A 20,749-nucleotide genomic window follows, 5' to 3' on the forward strand; every position below is an offset into this window, starting at 1 on the left:
GCATGTGTCCAGGGCCTCCGTGGTTATTGTATATATGCACAGACAAACAACGGTGGTTAAAAAATATATATATATATATATAACAGGAGTTTAAGAGGCATGTTACCTTAAGAAAAAGCTCAAGGAAATCTACTAAAGAATCCCCATTCCTGCAGCTTTTAAAAGCAACGGCAAGCCAGACTCTGCAAGCAACGAACTTAACCGTTAAAGACAATCGGCACAGTAACCGCTGGTTTAAAAAAATAAAAATAAGAAGCCATTATCAAATAAGGAGAATTGGTAAACCACAAAACCATTACGGGTATAGACAAATAAAAAAAGGATCCACACGTATAATATAAACCAAAAAGTTTATTTCTAACAATTTGCCCAAGACACTAGAGGAATGAGTTTCCAGTGAGAGAGGGAGGGTGCCCTCTTGCATACACAGGCTGAAGCTTAACTTTAATGCTATCAAAGCCACTTTCATTTGCAGAGAAGTTAAAATAAAATAGGTTTTGGTAAAACTCCTTAAAAGCCAAAGGAAAGAAAAAGGAAAGCTGGTTGCCCTCAACTAGTCAACGGCTGACATTCACTACACAAGCTTACAGTGAAATCTTTGATTAAGTCTTAATCCCTTTTTTAAAAAACCTTACCCCATTCCCCACACGTCTGTTGCCATGCAACTTGCAGACTCTCGGCACAAGGAGAAAAAGGAAATAAACTAAGTCTAGAAACACTGAGAAGAAAATAAAAATTACTCAAAATGGTTTTATTTCCAGAGCGCTGTCGGCTCTGCTCTCGTTTGTGGTAAATCCAGAAGACATGTAATACAACCATACAATACATTAGATTCAAAAAGGTACCAAAAAGTACAGTAAAAATAACACTTCCATCTCTGGAAATGTGTATGGACACAAAAAAAAAAAACAATATAAAATAAAAAGTGGAAAAGTGACAATTGCTTCCCCATTTTCTCACTCGATCTGTACAAATGGAGCACGAGTCTAAACGGGCCAACTCCAGAGGAAAGCCAGACCCCCATGCTCCATGCTGCTGGATCTCAGGTTCGGGCTCAATTACTTTAGTCCTTGAAAGAGGAGGAAAAACGAAATAACATTTTGCATACTGCTTGTGCGCAAAACACAACAAAAAATGCTGGCAAAGTGCAAACAAAACAAAAAAAACCAAACAAAAAGGCAGTTTAATAAGCATGTGGAAAGACCAGAAGCATCAGACAAAAGGTTAATTATGCTGTTAGTGACGAGGCCCTCTGAAGTGAAGAGGGACATCAGGGCAAAAAAAATAAAGAGCAACTAACGTTCATACAAGCACTTAACTGCCCCCAATAGCACACACCCCCCTGCCTTAACACGGCCCACCACCTTCTCAACCCTTATTGATCAAGTAGTGTTTGTAGAGATGCAGCTTTTTATCCTTAAGTAATATTCACGTCCAGCAGCCGAAACTGCATCAAGTGTGGCTCCGAGCCAATGAAGGGGATGGGGGGGGGAAAATTAGCACTGGACTGGGTGACATGGGAATAGAATCTATGTTAAAGATTCCTCTATCGCGATGCCCCACCCCGCCAAAATGGAAAAAACGCGATCCGGATTGGAAACGATCACACATGAGAAAAGAAATTTGGCGCTTTGTCCAAGTGTCAACAGCACAAAATGGCTAAGCTACATCGTACCACCATACATGATGCCAAAATGCATACCTGCACTACATGTGATCAGTATGGCTTGTAGCTACCCTGGTGGCCCCCACGTCTTGGAGCTTTCCCATAGCTTGTATTGCCCTGGTCTGCAGGATGAGAGAGAAAGGCCTGAGTGCTTTTGTGCAAAGACAAATTAAACAACTGGCAGAGAAACGGCTCACGGCGGCAGGCACTCACTGTAGTCGTAGCCCCCGCTGTAGCCGTAGTAACCGGCGGAGTAGTCGTAGTTTCCGTAGCCGCCGTAGCCTCCATACCCCTGCTGGCCTCCGTAACCATAGCCCTGGTTGCCGTATCCCTGATTCCAGTAATTGTTGTAGCCCTGGTTCCAGTTCTGGTTCTGACCTGGAAAGAGGGGGGGGGGGGGGGGGAGAAGGAGGGTCAGCTGGAAGTTTGGCCACAGAACGGGCCGCCGTCCCACAACAGGACACACAGGACACTCACCCCCGCCGCGGCCCCTCCCTCTGCCATAGCCGCTGCCACGGCCGCCGAACTGCTGCTGCTGGTACACTTCCTTCGGCTGCGCGATTTTGATCTCGCACTGGAAGAGAAGGCGGCAGCACCGTCAGCCGAAGCGGGACCCGACCGCAGGGCGCACGCAGCATCAGGAATAAGCTTCCAAGTTATACAATTCAGTGAAGCGATGGGCCTTAAGAGTTAGACTAAACTGTAAATTATACAAACATTCAACTATGCAATCGATTACCTTTACACACACTGCACACATTAACTAGTGGGTATTATGCAATAAACTTAATACATATTGAGAAAGGAAAAAAATGAAAATATACATACAAGGCCGTCTTTTCCGTTTGTTACCTTGCTTCCACTAACGTTATGGTATTTCTTTTCAAGAACCTTTTTGACTGGAGATTCGTCTTTGAACGTAATAAAGACAAAACCTCTCCTCTTATTGGTCTTTGGGTCCATTGGAAGCTCAATGGATTCGATCTGGAAGGGACACAAACTAGGGTTAGAAAAAGTGCAAAAAACAGCAAAATATGAACACAGGCACCAGCAAATGAGCCACCACGCTGTGGGGGTGTTGGGACACAAACTGCTGGGAATCTACAAAAAGGGACCAAGCTAAAGAAAGGTCCATTCGGTCCAATTTCAATAATTAGTCAGGCTAAATGGTCATAGAGGTGACAGGGCATCTTAGCAAATATTTTAATGAGATTATCTTGTAAAAGACATACAATCAGCTAAATATTTGCAATTATACATTATATCAATTGGCGGTTATGCAATGCAGAATATGCACATCAAGCATTAATGACTGACCTCTCCAAAGGTTCCAAAATACTCCCGGATCTTTTCCTCTGTCGTCTCAGGGTTCAGACCGCCAACAAATATTTTCTTCACCGGTTCTTTTTTCATTGCCATGGCCTTCTTTGGGTCAATTTGCCGTCCGTCTAGTCTGTGTTCCTTTTGTTCTAATACCTAGTTAAACGAAAAAAAAGAAAAAGAAAAATTCAATTGAAAATGGTACATGTCAACTTAACTCAAATAATTTCTCGCAACCGATCTTGTAAACCGTAAACATCAAATCCAGAATATGAAGAACTCACTTTCTCTACACTGGCGGCCTCTTTGAAGAGAATAAACCCAAAGCCTCGTGATCGGCCGGTGTTGGGGTCCATCTTAATGGTGCAATCTGTGACTTCACCGAATTTTGAGAAGTAGTCTTTAAGGTCCTTCTTGCTGGTGTCCCAGCTAAGTCCACCGACAAACATTTTCCTGAAAAGAGGTGGGGTACATTACACGTCATGCCTGAACGGCAGGGGTCTGCACCTAAACAACGTGTGCACGACATGTTCGCCATGTGTAGCCCTTTGTTGGGTTAAAATCCACGTACGCGCACAGGGGAAAAAGCACACGCTCGTTTTAACAGCAGTACAAGTGAAAGGGGTAACTAGCAAAGCCGAGACCAGAGCCCATCCCCCATTCAAGCGGCACATGGCGCCAACAAAGACGGTAAAGAACAAAGGCGATTCCCCGGCCGCAAACCTTTCATGCACAGCTGCGCGAGACAAATCGCACAGATCCTTCCCGCAGAAACATTTCTGTTGCCTAAAGTACGTTACCAACGGGCACTGTTCAACGGACTTACCCCGCATCTTCTTCGCTCTTGCTTGCGTTGATCTGTCCTCCCTCCGAAGCTCCATTCTGCGAATCGCCCTCCGTCGCGGCTTCATCGCCTTCCTCCACTTCGGCTTCTGTTGCACCCTCCCCCTCTGGTTCGGCCTCCTCGGCCTCCTCTCCCTCTCCCTCTCCCTCTCCTTCTCCCTCGGCCTCGGCCTCGGCCTCGGCCTCTTCTCCCCCGGCCTCCTCCGTTTCTGGTTCTTGTTCTGGTTCCGGTTCCGGTTCTGGGTCTGGGTCCTGCTCAAGGTCTTGCTCAGGCTCTGGGTCTTGCTCGGCAACGGCTTCGGTCAATTCCGCAGGCTCGGCTCCGTTCAAGTTCTCCTCTTCTTCGTGGCCATTTTCGGAGGTTTCCATGAATTGCTGCTCTGAGTCAGACATGATGTTACTGCGAACCCTTTATCTGCAACAAAGGAAAACGAGATCAAACCGGCGTGAAACGCAAGAAAGGAAGCACCAGTCAACTAGCTGCATTTTAAAATGCACCAGCTAGCCAGCCCATTAGCTGCGTTAGCCTTGTTGTGCATGGTAACCTAGCCATCGCTACCACCATTTTGCCCACAAGCAATCATGCTTAAAGCTGTAAGATCGGTACACTGTGAATAACACTTACATCGGTTATATGTACGTTGCTTTCTAAAAAACAGTTTGGTTTTTGCAAAGATATTTTTAGTTGCACGGACACGTATAAAACGCACAGCCAACTAAACAAAGCACGTTAGCTAGCTAACTCGCTTACGTAATAACCAAACTAGCCACCTAGCTGACCGAAAGGCCGCGCTCGTTGTAAGTTCTAGTGTGGATACACATCACAGCGGCTTAGAAGGACCGCTCACAATTCCGATTTTTTTTTTTTTGGGGGGTCCGTTTCCGGATACAAATAATTGCTTAATTAATTACAATTACGTTTAACACAAAAATAAGCAAAGCGCCTCTTACTGCTCTAACAATCGAAGACCGCTCTCCAAGATGGATTCTCCCTCACAATGCCAACTCGTGGCAAGTTTTATACCACCGGACAGACTACTGCTTCAATAAAGAAAGACTCGATTCGGTACATGGTCCTGTCAATCCTTATGACTATGTCTTTCTATTGGACTACGCCCCCAGCACCCGCCCACAAAGCGCTTTACTTTACTGTGTTTTTCATTTAAATTGTTTGTGATCCCTGTAAGCAGCTACATGCGGAAGTTGAATCTCAGGCAGCATGTGTACAAATATAATTCAGATTACTAGACAAAATGTGCTCGTTAATATACTTTCCCGGTCTGCCTCAACGTACCATTTACTTTGTGGCGTCTGGATGTATATGAAAATGGCTACCAGGACCATGTTACACATGGGATTTCATGACTAGCTACACGCCCATTTTCTGTTCTAGCCTGAAAGATGAAGTTGTGAGCTGTAAGTTAGTTATGTTAACAACATTGCCTTAGCGCTGTGTTGGCTGACGACCTCGAGTATTTTTGCAGCTCACCGAAGAAGACGATGTTCTGCAATAAGTTTCTAAACTGGAAGATTAATTATTTGCAGTTAAGTACCTTCCAAACTTATATGTGCACACAGCTAACTAGATGTACACATTGTCGCCATGGCGGTTTCTTTACAGAGCCGAAGTTCCTATAGTGCAATAACGTTACTTTAAAGGACATTAACGAGTTGCTTTCAACAAATAAATGCTGATAATCTGTACATTTTGAGCACTTAAAGAACTGGATGGCGCCAGCTAGCTAGCTAGCAAAAAAAAAGAAGAAGAAGCGCGAGAGCACAACCTGTACATTGGACATGCGCATTACAGTATGAAAAGCCGAAAAGAACGTACTGTTCCCACGCCACTATTGGTCATTTCTGCAACTTTCACATACCAAGTTACACTTAGGTAACATAACATAACATAAATTCGCTAACTAAACTATTACATATACGCTGCAGGTAATTGAGTTTATTGATTTTATTAATTGCTCTATTGTGCCTTCTGTTGTTATTCTCTGTTAAAAAATAATAATAAAACAATATATATATATCGAGTGTGTTTACAGTTAGCTAATTAATTAATCTCATCACATACAAGATATTCAATAAAATACATTTTAAGGGCTTCAAAACGTCGGTCGACTTGTATTTTCAAGTTAATACTGAAAAAGAATTAAGCATTTTACAATACAATTTCGAGCTGTAACCTTGCATAATACATTTGTAGTCGCAATAGGTTTTGTTTTCATATCGATTCATGTTATCTTACCATTTAGATTATAACACACAATTCTGTCCGGCTTTTTCCTATGCGTTCTTTGAGATTTTAAATCACAACTTTATTTCTTTACGCTATTATGAACATTGAACCTACAGAACACTAAACTGCAAACTTCTCAAATGATTCGGTTTCTATTTCCCTGGTTTCTCCTCCCCACGTCTTATATAACACCTTGTCCTGTGTAAAATGTCTTCAGGCTCTTGCACAAGAACATGACAGTACATTGCTAATACTCGCTCATTTCTAGTAGTTAGGTGTTAAAATGCAAAAAGTAAGACTTCCCAGGCTTCTCATTGTATTGCAATTGTTCAATCTTCCAGGTTTTTCATTGTTTTATAGGCTAATCGTCCAGTTTTGTGTCTTCTCAGTCTATCAATATCGTTTGCCAGTCTGGTAGCCTGTTGGAGTCACTTACAATTATGTTGTGTGCTACACAGGAGCACCCCATCCTTTCCAAAGATTACAGTGCTTCCAGATTATTTTTTAATACGCATTCAATCCACTCGTAGGAGTAGACCAATCATAGAGCACCCTTTTTCTGTCAGTGTGGATAAAACTGGTATAATGCAGGTGGTCCAATAATTGCAATCCATCCTCACTCACTTGATGACATGGCACTGCATTTACAATGGACCATTCCAAATTCGTAGGAACACACACAGTATATATACAATTACTGAGCACTTTATTAGGAACACCTGTACACCTACTTATTCATGCAGTTATCTCATCAGCATTTGGCAGCAGTTCAATGCAGAAAATCATGCAGATACTGACCAGGAGTTAATGTTCACGTCAACCATCAGAATGATGGGGAATTGTGATCTCAGTGATTTCGACCGTGGCATGATTGTTGGTGCCAGACGGGCTGGTTTGATTATTCCTCGGATTTTCATTCAAAACAGTCTCTAGAGTTTACTCAGAATGGTGTGAAAAACAAAAAACATCTAGTGAGTAGCAGTTCTGTGGACGTAAACACGTTGTTGATGTGAGAGGTCAACGGAGGAGACCAATAAGTAAAAAAAAAAAAAAAAAAAGTTAATAAATGCTTCATTGCTCACTGAGTGTACATACAGAACAGCTTGTCTCCTTAGTGATAAAACACATTAAAATGCAAGAACATTTGTATGATAAATCGTTTTTTTACTAATTAACAAATGTGCCTTGAACCATTGTTCAGTTTGCCAAGATATCTTCACTTGTGATTTTAAGCCATCTTGTCATCGTTGAGTTGAGAGCACTCTCAGTCACTGGATAAGAGCATCTACATAAATGTAAACATGCCTAGAACACTTTAAACTCTGTGTACAGAATCTGTGCAATGAATGCAGATGTGAAAGGCGGTCGTGCTTTCATAAGGCACCAACGTGTTTAAGCTCTCCTGCTGCCTGGATAACACATCACGTAAAAGGCATGCGGAAAATACACACTTCAATTGTGTGTATCAGGGCGGTCTGTAGCGTAGTGGTTAAGGTAAAGGACTGGGACACGCAAGGTCAGGGGTTCTAATCCCGGTGTAGCCACAATAAGACACACAGCCGCTGGGCCCTTGAGCAAGGCCCTTAACCCTGCATTGCTCCAGGGGAGGATTGTCTCCTGCTTAGTCTAATCAACTGTACGTCGCTCTGAATAAGAGCATCTGCCAAATGCCAATAATGTAATGTAATTGTACTTGCATTTTCCTGTTTTCCCATGGAGCTAACTGTAGCACATACTTTCAGTCAACACACAGTCCACATTGCTAACTGTAGCACATACTTTCAGTCAACACACAGTCCACATTGCTAACTGTAGCACATACTTTCAGTCAACACACAGTCCACATTGCTAACTGTAGCACATACTTTCAGTCAACACACAGTCCACATTGCTAACTGTAGCACATACTTTCAGTCAACACACAGTCCACATTGCTAACTGTAGCACATACTTTCAGTCAACACACAGTCCACATTGCTAACTGTAGCACATACTTTCAGTCAACACACAGTCCACATTGCTAACTGTAGCACATACTTTCAGTCAACACACAGTCCACATTCCAGCGCGCATCTGAGGGACACGGCACCTGCTGGGATAAGTAAGGGTAGCACAGGCGTTTCAAAAATATATTTTATTAGGTTATTGGGAGACCATAATAATTATAATTAAAAACTGAATCCTTTCTTCGCTCACTTCCCGTGGGCTTTTTACGGTTTTTCCAGCCTAGTCGGTGTCTTCCGTAGATCGAACATCACGTACTCTAGGCTTGTTGGGGTTATTCTCTATCAGCCAGTCTGCCAGCCAGCTCTTTTGTAGACAGGGAAAACAGGAGAGGGCAACAAATCATTACATTTGAGTCCACAGACTGAAATCGATCTTAAGCCTGATTTATACTCGTTGCACAATCCTTGCGACAAGTGTCCTATAATGAAATTACACATTTTAAACTGAAAAAAGTTTTTTCTTTCTATTTTTCAAGTTTCGCGCATCTGTAGAATTGTCACAGCCCTGATTGGACGGCCAGATGGAACACTGAAATGTGTTGCCGTGGATAGGCTCTGCCAGGCTCCGCCGTGTTTTCAAAAATGTTCTTGCCAACAGAAGCACAATCACAGACATTAGCCAATGTATAAATGCAAAACGTTGTGCGATACTTAAATGTTGGTCATGCGGCACCAGGGTTGTGCAGCGAGTGTAAGCCAGGTAAAACTCAGTTAAGTTACTCACAAAAGGGTCTTCTGGCTTCCATTTGCAGAGCTCTGTCAGGCCGGTGAGCAGCGTGGGGTTGACAAACCTGCTCAGGTAGTCTTTGGCAATTTCGCCCTTAGGAACGGGCTCAATCACAGCTAAACGGAACAGGGGATCGCCCAGTGAACACTATACATGCATACAGTAGTCTGCAGAAAACTGTTCTTTATGCAATCGTGAAAACAAGTCTAGCATGCATGTAAGCATATCCATCTAGCTGCAACATATAGGTATTTGGACTGAACATACATTTGTTTCCAAATCAAGTTTCAAAATCAAAGCATTATTTTATGTTTACCAGCTAAAATGACTGAAATGTAGTACATGAAGTCCCTTCACAATTTCTAGAGAGTAAATATTACATGTGGCGAATTGGCACATACCTGTATAGTGCAAAGGTGCCAATTCACCAAATTAAGCACATTTGTCCCTTTTTTATTTTAAAAGGAAGGCGCTGTTTTCAGCGCACTGTACTCACAGGTGGGAAACAGGAATTTTATCTCCCTCTCCATCGCCGAGAAACTGTCGCTTCCGTGCACGGCGTTCCGCAGGTCAGAAGTTCCATATTTAGCTCGGAGGCTGCAGCGGGAGAGATGCGCGCGCGCGCACGCACGCACGCACGCACGCACACACGCACGCACACACACACGCACGTCAGCTGTGGCTCAGATCTTCTGGGTTGGACTTGTTTCTGATACAAGTATACTAAAATCAGCGCCCCTCCTTATAATTACTTAGAACCTTGGAATTATAATACTCTTACTCCGGACAGAGATAGCTTACATAGATTAAAAGACCAGTATCTGTGTTTCCAAAAATATAATGTACAAACATGGTGTTTTCCAATAAAGATGATGCTGAAGATGAAAATCAGTGTATATTAACACCGCTATATTGACAAAGGTGACAAAATATTTGAATCTTTAATCTCCTCTTTTGAGACAAATGTGTGGATGTTTGATGAATGTAGTTATAGGGGAATCAAAGACATCCGTCTACCAGTAAGGGTGCGTCTCTCTGGCCTTGGAGACGTTAGCAGGTCCAATGAGGGCCTTCCAGGATGCGATGCAGTTGTCCCGGGCTAGTACTAGGGCCATGATTGGTCCAGAGCTCATGAACGCGGTCAGGCTGGGGAAGAATAGTTTGCCATACTGCTCTGCGTAGAAGTCACTGCACTGCTCTGGACTCAATTGTAGTTTCCGTTTCTGTTAAACGACAAAACAGGAAGACGTGTATGCTACTCGACACTTCGACGACCAGCTCGAAATGACCAGCTACCGGATGTTTCAAAACATAGCTTGGGTTGGTCAAACCATGTTGAGCGGGGAGCTGGTGAAACTGCTACCAGCGGTTTCAAAACCTAGCCTGAGCTGTTTTATTCTGCAGGGGTAGCCTTCTAAAGTTTATGTGTTACACTGAGTTTAAAACTCTTCAGAATTAAAGTAGTTATACCTGACATTACATTTTCTGTTAAAATAGTTAAATATGGTAAATGGTTTATCCATTCCTTTATCCAAAGCGCTGTACAATTGATGCTTCTCATTCACGCATTCATACACACACTCACACTCCGACGGCGATTGGTACACTGGTCTGACCTGCAGGATGGTAAATCCCGATCGGAGAATGATATCCTCGATTTCGTCTGCTTTGTCAATGACGTCTGGCTTGATCAATGCCAAGGTCCTTTCCACATAAATGTGAGGATGGGGCATCTGTTGGACTGGCGTCTCATCCATCGTGTGTCATATGAATGTAAAGCTGAAACGAACATAAAATGTTCATTTATAACATACATATTAGTAGCGTTAAATAAACTAGGCACATAGTTAGCCTAATGTAAGTAGAACACGCTGGCTAAGTTACATTACCTTAAGTGTACTCGCCCGTGTACGCTAAACCATATAGCTAATCAGCTGGCAACATTCGTTACTTCTTGCAGCGTGCCAAATTTAAGTTAAATAAATTAACAAACTTTGTCGTGAAAAGTTCATTGTGGATTTATCTTAAGTTACTTACCGAAGCTTACTTTTTCAAAGACCCTTTTTGTTTGTTCGTATGAGTTGACGTCGTTGCTTGGATACACTGAAATCTACGGAAAGCGCTTTCGCCCAAACTTGTTTGTAATGAGGAAGCATTGTCTGATCGACGTCGTGGTCGCGGTAACTCTTTAAAATAGCTAATACACCGAAAAATCACACCTCTCTGTCCACACTTAAAGGAATAATTTGAGTGCTTCTCTTGGATGCGTATTAAGCGAGTAAGCATGTCTGCATCATTAGATTAATACATGGTTGAAGCTGTATAAAATATACCATCAAATTTCAGCCCTTCTGACTTTATATGGTTTTAACATTAGTCTACAGGGAACAGCACTTTTGACCACAATAATTCAGATGACAAGTTTCCACTTCTACAGGCACATAAAGAGTGTGAAGTTGCCAGGTGTGCCAGTGGCACACTCAAGGTTTCAGAGTTTTTGTGATCGTTGAGGACCATTGTGGAAAGTAAATAATCTCACAGAATCTCTACATCTCCATTTTGTACAGCGGTAATGAGAAGAGACATGGTTTTAGGCCTGTACACACTCAGATTGGCCAACAATTGACTCATTCAACCTGCTCTAAACCAATCACAGGCTGGCTCTCATCCCAGATTGCCAAGTCTTCCCACCATTCCTGCACTCTAAAGCCAATTTAGGCTGCGCACTCAAGCCAATTAATGAATTCAACATTTGGGGCAGCCTGAAGCATAGTGGTCTTGGACCCACAAGGTCAGTGGTTTGATCCCCATTGTAGCCACAATACAATCTGATGGGCCTTTGAGCAAGGCTCTTAGCTCCAGGGGGGATGGTCTCCTACTTAGTCTAATCAACTGAAAGTGGCTTTGGATAAAAGAGTCAGCCAAATAACATGTAATAATTTGAGCTTGGGCACCGAGACACTGCAGCCCTGCCAGATACGTTTGACAGCAATTATCATATTAGGAAGCTTCAACCCACAGGAGTTGCACTCATACCGCGCAATAGTGGGGGTGGGGTTCACATTGTCAAGCAGCTAACATCCCGCTGTTGGCCCGTCTAAGCAGGTCGATGTTCTGTCGGTTTGAGTGCACGCAGACAAGCTCACCTACGGTAGCAGGCAAACAAGCTCTCCTACGGTAGGAGCCAAAGGTGAAGTTTAAGATCTCAGCTTATGCTTCCCCCTAGTGGCCAGCTACAACAAATTTAAACTATTTAAGGCAGAGGTGTCCAATCTTATCCTAAAAAGGCCAGCATGGGTGCAGGTTTTTGTTTTAACCCAGCAGTAACGCACCTGATTATACTAATGAACTAATCGTGGTCTTTAATGAAGACCTTGATGAGTAGAATCAGCTGTCTTAGTCCTGTGCTAAAACAACAACCTGCACACACACCGGCCCTTTCTGGATAAGATTGGACACCCCTGATTTAAGGGCACCCCTAGATGATGCAAGCAGCGTTTGCCAATTGAAGACAGGTGCTTACCTGAAGGGTACTTTTTTTTTTTAACAAGCTTTGCTTTAAAGTTTCAATTGTTTTCATTTGTTCAGGAAAGGAAGTTTAAGTTTTCTAGAAGTGCTTTGTTTTGGGTTGTCGCGACATACCCTTTTTGGTTTGGGCTATTTTTCCGTCCGTTATATAGTCTATCCTGCATAGCACATGCCTAGCATTTCAGCTACAAACATAGCCTATTCACACACACTCATTCATCCTTTAAACACCATCAATCTGGAAGACTGGATACTTTGAACAAATCAAGAAGCAATCAACTACCGTGAGTAACTCAATGCAATGATAAATGAAGTAAAATTGAATGAGTGAACTTGTATATGACTCGTATCGGTGATCGAAAACAGTCTTTAGAAATAGTAGACAAGGCTGTAACACCTACGCTCCACCTCACCCCGAACAGAGTTTAAACAAAAGACGATTAAGCCAATGCATTCTTTAAGTTTTTATTATTCAACATTGATAGATCCTATAAAAAAGACTTTCTATCTGGTTCCAATGGTGACCTGCCAGACTCTGATCAGGTTGTCAGTGTAGCCAGCAAACAGCGTCTGAGGGGAGAAAATAAAACCATGAACACAGTGGGATCAGAGCCTTACACGCACTGCTACCAGGACAGGAGACCTGCATTAAATTCACAATACAGCAACAGAAATTAAGATGGGCTGTCCCACTTCAAACCAGGCAACACAAGTCCTGGAAGTGTTAGGAGTTTGTACTCAGTAGGGGCTGGCCTGTAGCCGAGCGGCCTAGCTAAGGTGCATGAATGGCATCTGGAAGGCTGGGTTGTTCAAGCCCCGGTGTAGCCACGGTCAGAGCTGTTGGGCCCTTGAGCAAGGCCCTTAACCCTGCTTTGCTCCAGGGGGGAATTGTTCCCCGCTTAGTCTGATCAACTAAGTCGCTTTGGATAAAAGCATCAGCTGAATACATTATGATTACGGGGGACAGAACAATCAAGCCTCTCAGAGGGGACTGCGCTCAGAAACAGCCTCTTTGTCAGCATTAAGCTCAGATGGCATTGTCAGTTTCATCACCGCTGCGCCCTGCAGCCCCGGATGTATTATGAACGGGTGGAAATCAAGGAATGCTCTGACATCACAATGGCCACAGCACGTGTGACCAATAGCGGTGTGTGGGCGGGGTCCAGCGTACCTGTCCGTCAGCAGACCAGGCCAGGGAGGTGCACTGAGGAGGCTCTGCCTTGCTGTTGGTGCTGATGACTTCCTGTCTGAGCTCATCAACGATGATCTTTCCCTCCAGATCCTGCAGAGGGCAGCAGAGAGGGGTGTGAGGCACAGAAACTAATGGTCCACAGCAGCTTTACAACATGCAATCTTCCCAATAGACCAACAAACTAAGATCGACGTCCACTTCAAACCAGGTAATACGGGACTGCCTTTCATTGTTACTCAGCACTTAACTGATCGATGGAAGCAGTCGATTACACAGTTAAGTCCCATCACCCGGTTTCCTGGGTCTGAATCGGTTGCCGATTTTAAGGTGAACAAAAACCAGCACACCCTGCAGCTCTCCAGGGCCAGGGTTGCCGACCCCGGGTTTAGGGGGATCAGTAGGGGACAGAACAATCAAGGTTGACCCTCTCAGAGGGGACTGCGCTCAGAAACAGCCTCTTTGTCAGCATTAAGCTCAGATGGCATTGTCAGTTTCATCACCGCTGCCCCCAGGACAACTCACAGGCACCGTGAGTTGTCGTGTGTGTGTGTGGCACTCGTGCCTGTCTGTGTCTGCCTGTCTGTGTCTGCCTGTCTGTGTCTGCCTGTCTGTGTCTGCCTGTCTGTGTCTGCCTGTCTGTGTCTGCCTGTCTGTGTCTGCCTGTCTGTGTCTGCCTGTCTGTGTGCGTCTGGCACTCGTACCCAGATCTTGTGAGAGTGTGTGAGAGTGTGTGAGTGTGTGTGTGTGTGAGAGTGTGTGTGTGTGAGAGTGTGTGTGTGTGAGAGTGTGTGTGTGTGAGAGTGTGTGTGTGTGAGAGTGTGTGTGTGTGAGAGTGTGTGTGTGTGAGAGTGTGTGTGTGTGAGAGTGTGTGTGTGTGAGAGTGTGTGTGTGTGTGAGAGTGTGTGTGTGTGTGAGAGTGTGTGTGTGTGTGAGTGTGTGTGTGTGTGAGAGTGTGTGTGTGTGTGAGAGTGAGAGTGTGTGTGAGAGTGTGTGTGAGAGTGTGTGTGAGAGTGTGTGTGAGAGTGTGTGTGAGAGTGTGTGTGAGAGTGTGTGTGAGAGTGTGTGTGAGAGTGTGTGTGTGTCGCTCGTACCCAGATCTTGTGTGTGTGTGAGAGTGTGAGAGTGTGTGAGTGTGTGTGAGTGTGTGTGAGATTGTGTGTGACACTCGTACCCAGATCTTGTGTGTGTGTGTGTGTGTGTGTGTGTGTGTGTGTGTGTGTGTGTGTGTCGCTCGTACCCAGATCTTGTGTGTCTGTGTGAGAGTGTGTGAGAGTGTGTGAGTGTGTGAGTGTGTGAGAGTGTGAGAGTGTGAGAGTGTGTGAGTGTGTGTGTGTGTGTGTGTGAGTGTGAGTGTGTGTGTGTGTGTGTGTGTGTGTGTGTGTGTGTGTCGCTCGTACCCAGATCTTGATGCTGGGCCCAGTGGCGGCGCACAGCCAGTAGCGGTTGGGGCTGAAGCAGAGGGCGTTGATGATGTCACCGCTGTCCAGGGTGTACAGGTGCTTCCCCTCGTTCAGGTCCCACAGCATGGCCTGCCCATCCTGCGGGGATTAGACCACATTTACACCCAGCGCTCTCCCTACAGGAGGGGGGATTAGACCACATTTACACCCAGCGCTCTCCCTACAGGAGGGGGGATTAGACCACATTTACACCCAGCGCTCTCCCTACAGGAGGGGGGATTAGACCACATTTACACCCAGCGCTCTCCCTACAGGAGGGGGGATTAGACCACATTTACACCCAGCGCTCTCCCTACAGGAGGGGGGATTAGACCACATTTACACGCAGTGCTCTCCCTACAGGAGGGGGGATTAGACCACATTTACACCCAGCGCTCTCCCTACAGGAGGGGGGATTAGACCACATTTACACCCAGCGCTCTCCCTACAGGAGGGGGGATTAGACCACATTTACACCCAGCGCTCTCCCTACAGGAGGGGGGATTAGACCACATTTACACGCAGTGCTCTCCCTACAGGAGGGGGGATTAGACCACATTTACACCCAGCGCTCTCCCTACAGGAGGGGGGATTAGACCACATTTACACCCAGCGCTCTCCCTACAGGAGGCAGCCTGGAGCCCAGCAGCTCAGGTACATGACTGGGACCCGGGAGGTTGCTGGTTCAAGCCCCGGTGCAGCCACGAGAAGATCCACACCGTTGTTGGGCGCTTGACATCACATTACTCAAGTGGAGATTATTCCCTGCTCAAGTCTAATCACCTGTAAGTCGCTCAGGATAAGAGTCTGCTAAATAACAAAATTATTGTTTACTATTCTGGCTGACAGGACAAGCATTTACATCTTAATTTCTCCAAGTTAAATTAGAGCACATGTAAACTACTTTAAACGGTTGTTTCTGGGAATATTGAGACACTACTTTAAAAAGATTTCAGTAACTGTTTTGACAGGCACTCGTTACTGAAACTGGGACCCGCAAGGTCATTGGTTCGATCCGCGGTGTAGCCACACAAAGATCCACACAGCCGTTGGGCCCTTGAGCAAGGCCCTTAACCCTGCATTGTCTCCTTCTTAGTCTAATCAACTGTGAGTCACACTGGATAAGAGCGTCTGCCAAATGCCATTAATGTGATGAAACCTCATCAATTCACGAGTGAAAAGCACCCTACTCACGCCCTAACACGTGGAGGCATGATGACAGTTCTATGCACACCGTGGTTTTTCCCACATGCCAGTTTAGCAAGCAGTCTACTGGTTAAGGCAAGGCCATCCCAACCTACCGAATACCTTCGTCCCTGGAAACCACAACTACCAATTAATTACCAAACCACAGGGCCCATCCACACACTGGAACAGAGCCTTAACAAATACCAGACCATGGGGCCCATCCACAAACTGGAACCCCCATCTTAAGATTTTACTTTAACAAATCCACATGGACACTTACAGATGACCTTGGCAGGGAATGCCAGACAAACCCATCACCCTGGAACTGGTCAAACGACTTAAACGCTCAAGTCAAAGAGAATCGCCAAGCAGCACCAGAAACGGTCCGGGAGATCGAACACGTGCATGAGGCAGGGTGGGCACTCAAACAGCCTCGATCTCATCACAATGACAAAGACAACAGAATTTAAATCACAGCTTTTCAGCTCAATGCCAGAATCGTGAAGCAGGCAGAAATCCCCCATGAGCTCATTGCAGCTACAGGAGCTTCGCTCTCCGACCTTTGCCCTTTGCCCTCCCCCATCCCAGCGTACCTTGCCGCCGGAAGCGCAGAGAGAGCCGTCGGGAGAGACCGTGACCGTGTTCAGGTATCCCGTGTGACCGATGTGGTTGGTCTTCAGCTTGCAGTTAGCCAGATTCCACACCTAGGAGCACAGCACAGAAGACGCAACAGGTGTGACGGAAGACCCAGAATTTACCGGTTATGTGCAGTCTCGGACGCACCAAAAGCACTAAACTAACACTGGCAGGTCAAAGTCTACCACATCGAATTAGCCTGCAGTGCTTACAGCTCATCACCAAGGACCGCACTGGAAGACGAGCATTTCAGCGGTTTGTCAAATAAAACTAGGTGCTCGCGCAGGCCAGCGACGGCTCGCCCTGTCCCTCATCATTGCAGGACTTGTCGTCAGAGCCCGGAGGCTCAGGCGATAGGACCGTGAGTTTTGTAATCACTGGGACGGCGGGCGTGCGTTTGGGCCGCGCTGAGCTGGGACGGCCTCGTACCTTCACCATCTTGTCCCAGCCGCAGGACACGATGATGGGGTTGTTGCTGTTCGGGGAGAAGCGCACACAGGACACCCACTCGCAGTGACTCTCATCCAGCTGGGGGGGTCAAAGGGCAAAGGGCAAAGGGGTTAGACGTCTTTGACGCAACTCTGCACGTCTGCATTCAACTGCCGAACCGTGAACCCCCAACTTTAGATCGTTATAGAAGCAAAATATGTAAATGTCAGTTTAAACCCATTTTATTCAGGTGAGATTTTAAATGTTTTTATTGAATCCCGTTTGCTACAGGAAGATTTGGTTTGGCCAATTTGGGCTGTCAATCAGAAGAGAACTTTGAAAGCTCACACAAAGCAGACAAAACTCGCAAATCTCCAGCTCGTTTTGATACTACACATTTTACATGAAAAATAAACGTCCTGTCCATAACTTTTTCAAAATTATGCATCGCTTAGGGCATAAACATTTAAAATGTAAAGATATTGGTCTCCACTTGTGCACTGAAGACGCTACAATTCCCAGCACTCCCTCATCTGCTCCGCTCCTCACCTGGATGGTGTACTTGCAGACTCCCAGGGTGTTCCACAGCTTGACGGTCTTGTCCCGGGAGCCGGACACGATCTGCCGGTTGTCGGCGGAGAAGGCCACGCTCAGGACGTCCTTGGAGTGGCCGATGAACCGGCGAGTGGAAACGCCCCTGCGAGAGGAGGCGACGGGAGAGGAGGCTGAGTCGCACCGCACCGGCCTCAAAGCTACAAACGGGTCACTTCGGACTTCCAACGCTCGAGAGGAACAGCGCCAAACAAACACGCTCAAACCACAACGCTGTTTATCCCTCCCCCTTCCCTGTGAACGCGCTGATGTTCAAACGCCATTGGCTGTGGCAATTGGAACCAATTTTCAACCAATGAGCTTGAAGTATTGTACAGCTATACAAGGTGCAGGGTCCCAGCCCGTCAACTGCATGTTTTGAAACCCAAATGCAAGGACTATAAACACAGGGAGTGGGTGAGTCAGCATGTCAGTGAGCCTTTTTCAACGATAGGAAGGGATTTACAATGGTCTAGTAACAATGTTTTAATACAAAAAAGTTGACTTGTACGACACCACGGGGTTCCAGTCACATTTTTCACACCCTCTCACCCCTCAATTAGAAGTGCATCTACTACACAACTTTCCAATGCATCCGTCTCAATACTGCAGTACCTAAAGTTGAGATGTTTTGGTATGGTAGTAACAGACTTGGCCTATTTAACCTTGTGTATTGGACTTATAATGGCCTCATTTGGCTGTTTGTTCTATTACCATGATGTGCAGTTTTGCTTTCGCATAGCTCCCACCACATCCCGCGTTAAATTTGCACAATGTTATTCGTACATTTATTTGCAATTTGCACATTGTTGTTCTTGCACAATGCCCGACCATACTGCAAGTTGAATCGTCGTTTTACTATCGTCGTATTTGTAATCCCTGTAAATCCACACGGTGGACAATTAAGTTCCCATCTCACTCACTGCGTCAGATCCCAGAGGCGCAGTGTGCCGTCCCAGGACCCAGAGAGGGCGAACTGCCCGTCGGAGGAGATGACCACGTCGCTAACGAAGTGCGAGTGGCCCTTCAGACTACGCTGCGGGCTGCCGTAGTTGGTCTCGTCGCGGGTCAGCTTCCACATGATGATGGTATGGTCTGCAAATAAAAATCGGCCACTCTGATACACGGTACAGACCTACACACCGAGCACCTGAAGGAAACCAAGAGGGTAATATAGTATCGTCTGTCACCAAGAACGGAGCCTATTAACGCTACAAATGAGCAATACACTCAGAAACGCGTGGTCACTTTAACAGACAAAAACGAATGTTAATCTCGCTGTAGTTAAACTTTTGGTATTAGAGTCTTATGAAAACGGACACGTACTCGGAACAGAATACCTCGTTTTGAATTTTGACCTGCCTGCCATCCATCTTTGTAGTTACTATGATCCCCCCCATCTTCGGGAAACTTGGCTAGCTAGCTACCACCTTTTAACGGGGAGCCGTGGACAGCACGGATAGCTAAAGATGACTACAGCAGACTGCAATAACACTGCGCAATGACAGGGCCCAGCAAGGCTGTAATTACACGGTGTTACGCGCATAAAACCCATCAATCTCGGCTGCGGGAGATTTCTAGATGGTCTTAACTGTGACACGTGCTTACGCGCCACATGACGGACAATCAAGAAGCATTTTGCAAACGTTAGCAAGCCAATTACGACATGAAAAACGACGTGGCTAGACACACATGGCAAACCATATAGCAATGGTGGCTTTTAAAAATACATTAAAGAATACTTAGTCACGAGACTAAGTTAGTTTGTGGAGTGGCAATGTTAGCTAACGCTAGCCACAAAGTCCGGGAGTGTATCCCGGCACAGTAATGGCGGCCGCCCGGTTACCTCTTGATGCAGACAGAATCATGTCGGGAAATTGAGGGGTTGTTGCGATCTGGGTGACCCAACCAGTATGGCCCTTCAGGGTCCCCCGTAGGGTCATCTGTTCGGTCATTTTGAGGAAGGTTAACGGTGCCTTTACGGGAGGATGGAGTCGGATTAAGACGGAGGGCTACAGCCGCCCTGTTCCTCTCGCATTCAGGCACAGGAAAAGAGGGAGAGCTAACCCGGAAACAGAAATTAAAGAGTGACGGGGCGACAGCTCGTGCAGCTGCATTCTGGGAAAATTAAAGCGATGATCATCTGTTCTTTTTTTTTTTTTATCAAAAGTTCTTTATTAATTAAATACACTTTTTTGTGAATTGAATACAATAGAAATTGAGGTAACATCACAATGTAACGGGGCACAATAAGACTAAACAAAAAAATATTCAAAAGTGAGATTTGTTTTAAATTATTATAGTGGAACTGTTATTGCTGTTATGTCTGTTGTTTTACATTTCTTCATAAGTAGCTTTCGGTCATTAAAAGGAAAAAGGTGGTTTCATATTTACCATTTACATATACACTTATAAATATGATATTTACTCGTATATCTTTCTGCACAATCAACCATGGTAGTCATCTGGCAGTCGGCGGTTGCCGGTTCGATCCTGTCCTGGGCGCGTCGAAGTGTCCCTGAGCAAGACACCTAACCCCCAAATGCACTTGACAAGCTGGTTGGTGCCTTGCATGGCAGCCAATCGCCATTGGTGTGTGAGTGTGTATGAATGGGTGAATGAGAAGCATCAACTGTACAGGGCTTTGGATAAAGGTACTACATGAATGCCAACCACTTACCATGGATATCAGCCTAGAAACGGGATGAGTGGGTTCATGAAAACAACAGGGTCCCAATATTTTCTGCTTCGGTTGCACATAAGAAGCATGGAGTCGCCTCTAAATTGAATCTTTCACTCATAATCTCCACAACAGAGTAAACTGTGTTTATGATTTTGAAACGAGTTTGTTTAGCTTTTAGTGGTATGGGCCACTTAATAGAATTAGAGTAGGTTTTCAGTAGAAAGGATTTACCAGTTGACCAGTGGGGCCATTCACA

The 20,749-nt window shown here is 45.3% G+C and overlaps 3 protein-coding genes across 8 annotated transcripts; all 3 read right to left on the minus strand.

Moving 5' to 3' along the window:
* Window positions 1-333: 333 nt before the first annotated feature.
* On the minus strand, window positions 334-6,223 carry LOC133123389 (heterogeneous nuclear ribonucleoprotein A/B-like). 4 transcript variants are annotated; one of them, XM_061233842.1, is made up of 9 exons: window positions 6,084-6,223; window positions 3,813-4,244; window positions 3,271-3,439; window positions 2,984-3,142; window positions 2,495-2,650; window positions 2,144-2,240; window positions 1,880-2,044; window positions 1,703-1,788; window positions 334-1,069 (listed from the first exon to the last, which is right to left on the minus strand). In XM_061233842.1, the coding sequence occupies exons 2-8, from the start codon at window positions 4,220-4,222 to the stop codon at window positions 1,718-1,720; spliced, it is 1,227 nt and encodes a 408-aa protein (XP_061089826.1). In that variant the 5' UTR covers window positions 4,223-4,244; window positions 6,084-6,223; the 3' UTR covers window positions 334-1,069; window positions 1,703-1,717. The 4 variants fall into 4 exon arrangements, with proteins under 4 accessions (XP_061089826.1, XP_061089825.1, XP_061089823.1 ...); XM_061233841.1 differs by lacking the exon at window positions 6,084-6,223 and adding an exon at window positions 4,781-4,882; XM_061233839.1 differs by lacking the exon at window positions 6,084-6,223 and adding an exon at window positions 4,455-4,694.
* Window positions 6,224-8,193: 1,970 nt separating this feature from the next.
* Window positions 8,194-11,234, minus strand: nme5 (NME/NM23 family member 5). 3 transcript variants are annotated; one of them, XM_061236614.1, is made up of 6 exons: window positions 10,855-11,234; window positions 10,424-10,586; window positions 9,825-10,030; window positions 9,304-9,404; window positions 8,805-8,923; window positions 8,194-8,384 (listed from the first exon to the last, which is right to left on the minus strand). In XM_061236614.1, exons 2-6 carry the CDS (start codon window positions 10,562-10,564, stop codon window positions 8,301-8,303), a joined length of 651 nt encoding a protein of 216 aa, XP_061092598.1. In that variant the 5' UTR covers window positions 10,565-10,586; window positions 10,855-11,234; the 3' UTR covers window positions 8,194-8,300. The 3 variants fall into 3 exon arrangements, with proteins under 3 accessions (XP_061092598.1, XP_061092596.1, XP_061092597.1); XM_061236612.1 differs by having other exon boundaries at window positions 10,845-11,232; XM_061236613.1 differs by lacking the exon at window positions 10,855-11,234 and adding an exon at window positions 10,697-10,836.
* A 1,552-nt stretch (window positions 11,235-12,786) lies between these two features.
* On the minus strand, window positions 12,787-19,877 carry rack1 (receptor for activated C kinase 1). Its single transcript, XM_061235256.1, has 8 exons — window positions 19,657-19,877; window positions 18,734-18,905; window positions 17,769-17,916; window positions 17,220-17,318; window positions 16,748-16,858; window positions 14,925-15,065; window positions 13,507-13,617; window positions 12,787-12,905 (listed from the first exon to the last, which is right to left on the minus strand). The coding sequence occupies exons 1-8, from the start codon at window positions 19,763-19,765 to the stop codon at window positions 12,840-12,842; spliced, it is 957 nt and encodes a 318-aa protein (XP_061091240.1). The 5' UTR covers window positions 19,766-19,877; the 3' UTR covers window positions 12,787-12,839.
* Between the last annotated feature and the right edge of the window lie 872 nt (window positions 19,878-20,749).

This window comes from Conger conger, chromosome 3 (assembly GCF_963514075.1).
Source record: "Conger conger chromosome 3, fConCon1.1, whole genome shotgun sequence".
NCBI classification, from domain to species: Eukaryota; Metazoa; Chordata; class Actinopteri; order Anguilliformes; family Congridae; genus Conger; species Conger conger.

Bases quoted from the DNA above. Each gene is read 5' to 3' on its own strand.
- LOC133123389 (XM_061233842.1), bottom strand. From the start codon at position 4,222: ATGTCTGACTCAGAGCAGCAATTCATGGAAACCTCCGAAAATGGCCAC. The intron at 2,241-2,494 runs GTATGTATATTT...CTTCTCTTCCAG, and splicing joins CAAACGGAAAAGACGGCCTT to TGCGAGATCAAAATCGCGCA. The intron at 1,789-1,879 runs GTGAGTGCCTGC...CTCATCCTGCAG, and splicing joins CAGCGGGGGCTACGACTACA to ACCAGGGCAATACAAGCTAT.
- nme5 (XM_061236614.1), bottom strand. From the start codon at position 10,564: ATGGATGAGACGCCAGTCCAACAGATGCCCCATCCTCACATTTATGTG. The intron at 9,405-9,824 runs GTAGACGGATGT...CTCCCGCTGCAG, and splicing joins AGAGAGACGCACCCTTACTG to CCTCCGAGCTAAATATGGAA. The intron at 8,924-9,303 runs GTGAGTACAGTG...TGTTCCGTTTAG, and splicing joins AAAATTCCTGTTTCCCACCT to CTGTGATTGAGCCCGTTCCT.
- rack1 (XM_061235256.1), bottom strand. From the start codon at position 19,765: ATGACCGAACAGATGACCCTACGGGGGACCCTGAAGGGCCATACTGGT. The intron at 17,319-17,768 runs GTGAGGAGCGGA...TGACCCCCCCAG, and splicing joins TCTGCAAGTACACCATCCAG to CTGGATGAGAGTCACTGCGA. The intron at 12,906-13,506 runs GTACGCTGGACC...TTCTCCCCTCAG, and splicing joins CCTGGTCTGCTGACGGACAG to ACGCTGTTTGCTGGCTACAC.